The 8,483-nt window shown below is 37.5% G+C and overlaps 1 protein-coding gene across 3 annotated transcripts in view; it reads left to right on the top strand.

The window, feature by feature from the left end:
• The first annotated feature begins 2,291 nt into the window (after positions 1-2,291).
• Positions 2,292-8,483, top strand: part of enox2 (ecto-NOX disulfide-thiol exchanger 2) — a 151,963-nt gene continuing 145,771 nt past the window's right edge. For all 3 annotated transcript variants that reach the window (XM_056438973.1, XM_056438971.1, XM_056438970.1), the window contains exon 1: positions 2,292-2,421. Coding sequence is in view for 2 of the 3 variants with exons in the window: in XM_056438971.1 (XP_056294946.1) it covers positions 2,395-2,421 (27 nt within the window). In the remaining variant the exon portion in view is untranslated. The remainder of the gene's footprint in view (positions 2,422-8,483) is intronic.

Genomic DNA, 8,483 nt, shown 5'->3' with positions numbered 1-8,483 from the left:
TTAAACTTGGAAAACAATATTAATTCTAATAATTTTCTGAGATTTTAATAGTTGGGGGTCATTTGACCAAGGGTAAATAATGTTAGTAAATATAAATAAAGGTAGGAGGGTTATTGAATTGAATCATATTATTGACCAAGGCGACACAAGGGTTAAATCAAGTCATTGTGGTGGTTAATGCTGTCATCTCTGAATGGCAGTCTACTTTAGGTGGCGAGGGAGGGAGAAGAATCGGTTTGAGCTATTTTAGTTGTCAGAGATTAGGATGCAGACAAACTAAGCCTTTGCAAATCTTGAGCCCAAGGTGCCACGGGATCGAAATGAAGAATGGGGGAGCGGCGAAAAATATGTTTAGAGTCCGGCTTTTCATTTCAGATCTAATTTATGGCGACTTAGAGGGAAATGTTGTCATCGCAACTCTTTTGCCTCAGGAAAATACGAATATGTAAAAAATGAAAAAATAACCCCATTTCCTTGTTGCATGAATGAATTGCAACATTTTATGGTTTTTGCTGGTCGAGGTGGAGTTACTTTTGAAATCCTTTAATTTAAAGTTGGTAGTTTAGTCCAGTTGTTCCCAACCTGGTGAAATGTGGCCCCCAAAGGGTCATGAGATTTGTGTGGTAAGAAAAACACTTTTTTCTTATCTTTTTATTAATCTTTTTTTTGTTTTCTTTGTTGCAATAATGGATCTTTTTTTAACCTGATTTTTTTTTTTTAAGAAAACAATCTGATTTTGAGGGGATGTTCCCCTTGGTGAAACTACTTAAATACATCTGAAGTGATAAGGAGCCCTGGTAAATTTCATTTTGTGAGCTTGTTGTCGGTTTTGTTTTACTTCAAATCTTGACCTGAAAAGTAATTGGCTAATGCAGCTAATAGAATAACATAATAGTAGTGGAATATATATATAAATAGTACAATTTTACACACTCGTAAATTATCTCAACTGTTCTTATGCATAGTAAGCTATATATTTAGTTTTTCTACTCCAGAGTTTAATGGGTTCTTATTGACGTGTAACATGTACGAGAGAATAGGCTGGATTTTCTTTTGGAATTTCATTGAATAACTTCCTGTAAGGAAAAGTCATGCAACTTTAAATGTAATCAAAGCCATCTACATAATAGTATTGTATTCATTTTAGATTTTAATTTGAGAATCCATAAGATAACCGCCCTAAAATTAGGGCAGCTATAAAAGAGGATATAAAGGCTTCTGATGAATTCATCAGAATGGATAGAATTGTGTCTTCTGGGTCTTTAACCCTTGTGTTGCCTGAGGGTCATTTTGACCCGAATCAATATTACACCCTCCCCCCGCCTTAGGATTAATTTGACCCCATTCAATGTTTAATGTCGGTGTTCTTTCGGTAGTCAACAAACAAACATAAAGTACCTCACACTTAAACTTGGAAAACAATATTAATTCTAATAATTTTCTGGAGGTTTTAATTGCTGGCGTCAAATTGAACCCAAAGGGTAAAATATGTTAGTAAATATAAAGGTAACAGGAGGGTGAAACATTGAATCGGGTCAAAATGACCCAAAGGCGGGGGGAGGGTGTAATATTGATTCGGGTCAAAATGACCCTAAGGCAACACAAGGGTTAAAATACTTAATTTAAAACTATGTTGAACTGCCAACTCCATGTGGTTAAACTTGTAAATGTTGCATGATTAATTAAATAAATCCATAATTTCTGAAATAAGATGAGAAATAAAAAAACTGACTGTATCCTTAAAAATCCTATATAGAGTACCTGAGATGCTTTATAACTCAAACATATATACATTAATAGCCCAGAGCTCAATATTCCTAATTTTTAGTTTTACACTTGATATTTAAGTAATTGTTGTACATTTTAACCTTCTTATTGTGGTCTAAATTATGTTTTAAAGCTTTCTCTACAGAAGTATGATTCTGTTGGCGTATACTTAATCACTTTAATAACTCTGCTTTAATATGTGTGGTATTTGTGCTACTCTATATGCAAACTCATATCATTAAACCCTCCAAAATCACGTGGCTACGATCGCGGACATAGGTTGTTAATGAAAGTCCCTCAATAAAAGTATCTAAATACTTCTTCAATCTGCTTATTGAACTGTAGGCTACTGAAGAAATACTTGTTTTGCCAAAGGAAAGTCGCTCTCTCGGCCCACACGTTTTCCGACAGCAGCACCAGCGCAAAACACGCTCATAGGCGTTCGCAAAGACGTCAACAAAAAGCACGTGTCGACTTCTCGCTTGCCGTACTTGGCTCCGCCATTGTTTGACAGCTCTCGTTGCTAACCAGCCGCTTTCCTGGTTACCCACTCGACGAGGAACAACGGGAAAGAAACTTCAAGTGTCGTGTGCATTTTCCGGGACGCCTTGTAGCGATACAGAGGGCATGAATGAGGACAGACGTCGCAGCCAGGTAGTTTTATACTTCCTTTTAGTTTCCTCCTTCACTTGTAAGACGGTGGTTAGCGTTAGCTTCCCTCACATTTACAATGAGCTGCACTGTGCTAAAAGTTGACCGCATGTTTGATGTTTATGCCGCAGACAAAGTGCTTTGTTTAGTGTCACCTGACGCGATATGTAACCACGAATAGGTTCTAACAAGCTGACTTTAGTCCCGGATACGTAACGTAATTGGCAAGTTAGAAGCGTCACATAACTATTGAGCAGTGTGATAGAATCGGGTCTGTATTTGGCTGTAATCCCCCGTTTTGAGTTTACGTTAGTGATTATCACGTTTATACACCATACAGCTGGTTTGTGCAGTCGAAACGTTTCTCTTTGTCAGCAAAAGTATGGTGTGGTTTTACTTCAGGCTTTGTTCTGGTTACAGCACGATTGTCTGTCTCAGCCGTGCTGCAGGAATGAGTCCTGAAACCCGGAAATGAGTTAGCATCGCTGCACTTCCGGTTCCCTTGTTTCAGTCCGTGGGTGTTGGTTAGATCCCTGAAACAAGATATGTGGTTAACGACACACGTTTGTTTGTTGTTGATCTACAACATATAGTATGTCCGTCAATATCTTGTGAAAGTTGAAGCTTTGACTCGTCTCAATAAATGGCAGTTGCTAACAAGTTGCTAAATGTGACTACAGTACGTCATCCACCAACTAGTCTTGCCTTTTGCTTCGTGGTGGTGGCGGCATGAAGTCATACGTTTCAGTTTATTTTGTAGCCTAATGCCAGCTTCTCTGAGGATTGCATTCAAGTTTCAAAAAGTCTAAAATTCAAATATTTGTATTAATATTCATATAACAATTATGCTAAACAAGCTATTTTTCTACATTAAATAGCTGCATAACATATAAGACATTATTTATGGGTAAATTACCCATGTTGTCTCTGTATGTAGTCATTTATTTTTATTTAAGTTTTCCTTGTCCTCTGCTTTAGGGCGCAGAGAAAAAAAGAAAGCACTTTAGTGACTGAAGTGATCCACTTAATTGCAAACCACTTGACCGGGGTCAAGTTTAGGGTGAAATTATTGTTCTTGTAACGTCATAAATTTGCAAAACCCAGGTTTATTCTGTGCAGTCAGTTTCATGAGCACAGTGAGTCATATGGAAATAATAATCATCTTGTGGTACTTATCTAAATGTGCAGACATGAGTCTTTGATAAGGGGATGAAGGTGGAGACCTCGCCTCTAAAATTATGGAGGATTTATTGCCGAAGACACCAATGCAAATACATTAATTTCCAGAAAAGTTCATGATGAGGTGCCTTTCTTTGGAGAGATTTGTAGGATTAGAGTCATTCATGGCAACCTGATGCCAGTGATATATGGGGTGTCATACAGGTCTGAAGATCTAAGTCCGTTAATAAACTGAATCATGTCTTCACAGGTTAATCCTAAATCTTGACTCCCCATTTTGTGTTGAGAGTTTGTTGTTGTTGACAGCAAAGGTTAAACCTCTTATTGATTAAAAACCTGTCTTATGCTTCAATGTATTGAACTAATTGGTTGATTATTCTTATTTTTTTAACTTACCGAAAATGAATCTCCAACATTTTTGGTAATCGTAAGGTCCTTTTTCAAGCAAAATCTTTGCTAGAGCCTCTAAGAATTATTTTCATTATTGATTGATGTGCAAGTTAATTTTGCAATTACTATTTAATCTATAAATATTAATGAACAGTAAAAATCAATGGTATTTGCCTACAATTTTTCAGAGACAAGATGTCTTCAATTAGATTTTGTCAAATTAAAAGTCCAAAACTTTCAGATTTGTTTAATATTTCAAGGAAAAACGGTAAATCGTGACATTTGACATACTTTTGAAATATTAATAATTGAACAAAATAGTTGCTGAATAATTTTCTGTTTACCGACTCGTCACTGCAGCTTTAATTGGCTGAATGCATTTTTATTAAATTTGAATTTCTTTATCTGATGTGAGGTTCTGGGACAGGGATGTCTGTGTACAGATTGTAAAGCCCTCTGAGGCTAATTTGTAATTTGTGAGTGTGCAATACAAAATAAACAGAATTGAATTTTAGTGTTACACAATATTACTGTCTAAACTGGAACTTCAGACTTTGGAAAAGCAAACTATATGAGATTAATGTCGATGTTAGCTTCTTAGATGTCAGGTATACAAAGCAAAGTAGTCACAGCTACCAAAATTATATTTTGGAGTTTATTATTTCCAGGAAGAGCTCCATTTCCATGACGGTTCAGATCTTCTTGTATTCCGTTTGTTTCTTGTAAAGGATTAGGCTAGGTAGTTTCCGTGTCTCCTTCTACTTGGGCCTGATTTATTTAAGCAGCGTTGAGGACTGCAGCACCAAGATGTAATAGGGGTGTCAATATTCCTCTTGTCAGCAGGTTGTGCTTCATTAATCTGTCTGATTGGTTCAGCATCCATGTGGTTCCATGACCTTGCTTTGCACAAATAAGAAGTGCAGCCACACCATTGTTACCTGATCTACTGCTTGGTTGATGGATTCGTGCTTGACTTGTTGGAAACACAGGACGGACATATGGAGACCACATCTGTGAGTACTGAGGGGATTCAGGTAGGAGGGGATGAGGATTATAACGTATGGACAACTGAGGTTGCTCAATCAGGTAATGTCCTTCAAACTCTTTCCATGCGAGGCAGCGATCTGATTGGTTGGATCAGTATCGACGCCATCATCAAACTAACTGAATTCGGTATTGAAGGGATGGCGCTGATCCACATTCTGATTATTGTCTTGATTAGTTTTTTAAGTGATGAGATATAATAAAGTACAATTTCCTAAAGCCTATGCCGATGCTATTGGATTGCTTGTTTTGTCTCCTCCAAAGCCGAAAGATATTCAGTTTATTCTCACATAAGACAAAGAAGAAGCCTCACAATTGAATTATTCATTCACTTCTTTAAGTGTTAGTGCTGCTGCATCACTAATGCATTATATTGATTTATGTATGACTATGTAAGGATGGCTACTCTAAGTTTAGGTATCAAAATTGAAAATGACTGATCAGCTCAGTCCTAAAACCCACACTAACATAACATTTCCAATCTATTTTTCACAAAAAATGGCCATTTCTAATGTTACACTTACTCCAAGCCATGTCAACATGAATGCCAAAAGAAAATCTGTAATGGCTACGCACAGGTCTCTTTACCCTTCCCATATAATAATAAACAACATGCGACTGACTTTGGAGCCGTTAACATCATCATGTGACTCACGGTGTCTTCCTTAGTCATCACCCTTGGCAGATTGATATTCATACATGTCTACAGACATGGAAGTGGCATACACCCTCACAAATTAATAATTAACTTAAATCATTAGTAAAAGAACCTTATTTTTAAAATTTAAATGAGTAGTTTTCTCATCTTGGTTCGAAAGGCCTTTCAACTTTCATTTAAAAGATAATTTATACGCTATAAGATGCTATTGTAGTCGACTGCTGTAGCAATCACCGTCCCATTAAAAGTGCATTTGTCTGCACTGCATTTCAGATCTGTTGGCTCAGTTAAATGTGGATGTGGGTCATGTGACCCTGGCTGCTTGAAACGCAACTAAGCTTCAGTGTAAAGTTGCTTACACATTACATCTAAGTCAGAAGCTTGCCCTGTACATCAATTTAGTTTTGCTGGCCTGTTCATGTCATGCTTTAGTTCTGTCAAAATAGATCAACAGTGGTGGCCAGAGCTTTGTGCTTTGCTTCAGAAGGAGCGCAGAAATTAATTGTCAGGTTTTGTGATTAAGAGCTTCTGCCTGAAATGATTGATAATTCACTATTTTAATTCGATCTTACAATCTTAATTCAGTTTATTAACATGCATTACTATAACTAGCGCTCTCACACTCCACCATATGGTTAATATTTCTTATTACTTGAAATTGCTGTGAGTGGTGGGCAGTTCCTCAGCTTCCAGAGCCCACATATAAAGAATCTGTCATGTTCTTCCTAATGTTGGAGTCGCTGGAAGCTTGTTTAGGAATGTTATTGAGGTATAGGTTTACATGCAACATGGTTCTATATTGCGATATAATAGTGTGCTCTTCTCCTGTGAAGCATGAAATGTGTTTTTATAGCACATGACTATCATGAACTAGACAGACATGTTGCTGGTGCACCACGTCTCAAGAGTGCTGCTCTTGTGAAAACTACAATTGGACTTCAATATTGTGTTCATGCTGAAAGGGAGGCTGTCAAAATCCTGTCCAAGTCCTCCTGCTCCGGCGGCGCACAGACACAATACAACATACAAAAGCCTGGAGGAAACCATTGGAACGCTGTAATAATAGTTATATTTATTTAATCTAGTGCTAGTAAGATTCTCAATAGTATCCAGAGCGCGATGGAAACAGTTGGCATGGTACCACTGGTAACCGTTTTGAGAAAATTGGCCTTAATTTCTTTGTGCCACTTTCAACGAAGAAATTGGGGAAAGCAACCAGTAACTCGAAATTAATCATTTCTGATATGAAACCTGGGTTTGTGTTTTAAACACAAACCATTTTATTTAGATGGATGTATAACTAATGCATGTATGCGTAGGCTCTTAATAACTTTAAAATATGAAGTTCGATCCAAAGCAACCACGTTTAAAAATAAGTGTTGGGCCCTAGTATCATTTTAATTAGATTTTTTAATTTTTTATGAGGCAAATAATTAATTTAGTTAAAGTGTTGATCATTGATACAAAATATCCTCAATTTCCAACATTTTAACTTTAGAATGTCGTGCATTTCTTTGTTTTATAATATGCTAAATATCTGTAGGTCGGTCAGACTAAACAAGCAGTTTGAAGCCATGCTTGTCTTCACTGTGATAATGTTTGTCTGCTTTAAGGAAGCGCACTATGCAACTCTATTGAGACAAATTTTCATTTTGGATCGGTTTCACTTGGTTTTCATCTTAGATCAGCAGCTGGAAGCAGCAGCGGCAGTAAATACCATGTGCAAAATCAATTACTCAGTGGAATTAATGAGACAAAGTCACAGGCCTAAACTGTTTGCAGGATAAAATAACATGTCAGGAGACCCAGAGCTCGAGATTAGTTCTTTAGATGCTTGTTGACCTGCTCAAAGAAAACATCTCTTGATGTCAAACGCATCAATAAGAAGTAGGATGTTTCCGTGTTTACTTTGGTAAACAAGCACTTACTTTTCTTTACAAGTGGTGTAAGCCAGTGACATCTTCTAATTAATGCATCTGAGTAATCAGCTGACACACCCGGTGGTTATTTGCTGTTGTTTGTATTAGTTTGGGACTAAAACCAAAAGTTTCACAAATTATTTCGCAGTAACAAATATCACTAGATTTTTTTCCGATATCTTCATTTTATTCACATATTGTGTGAAGATGATTCCTCTAATCCCATCATTCATGTGAATGTAAACGTGTATCGGTCTATTACAGCGCCCCACTGGCCTGCTTGTTAATATTAGTGGCGTTTCTTGCTTCAGTGTTTGTTTATTTGTTTGTTCTAAATGAAGACCTTGTCCTTCCTGTTTGCCTTGTCTGTTGTTCGTGTGCTCCGGCGCTGTTTTGAATTCATTCACTTAATCTGTCCGACTAGACTCTGCCGCCTGAGGCTACCCTGCTAAACTTAGCTTGGTGGATGGCACCATGTTGAGACGGCGCCCCATGCGCTGAAACAAATTGTTTTTCCTCTCACTTTGGGTGAGGAAAGGTGACATTTCTCATGATGAGATGTGTTATTGACCCTTAGGGGATTTCAGGAGCTGGATAAGAAGTGGCAGGCGGTTGGAGGGTGCCATCTGAGCCAATCAATCAGCGGGTGTTTATCTTGAGTCTGCATACAGGACTTGCCCAACACAAAACAACAAAGTGACTGAATAGAAGAGTGAAACAAGTTAAGAGTGAAATCATGTCTATAAATTGCTGCGACGCAGAGATGTTTTTTTTTGCAAATCCATAAGAGTAATTAGTTTATAAACCGAAAGTTAGAAACTGAACTGAGATATTAGTCCCCCCTGTCCCCCCCCCCCCCCTCAGCAGCGACTCAC

The sequence above is a fragment of the Pseudoliparis swirei genome, chromosome 19, assembly GCF_029220125.1.
Source record: "Pseudoliparis swirei isolate HS2019 ecotype Mariana Trench chromosome 19, NWPU_hadal_v1, whole genome shotgun sequence".
Taxonomy (NCBI): domain Eukaryota; kingdom Metazoa; phylum Chordata; class Actinopteri; order Perciformes; family Liparidae; genus Pseudoliparis; species Pseudoliparis swirei.
The sequence above is the reverse complement of the archived record's forward strand: the minus strand, read 5'-3'. Positions and strand labels throughout refer to the sequence as shown.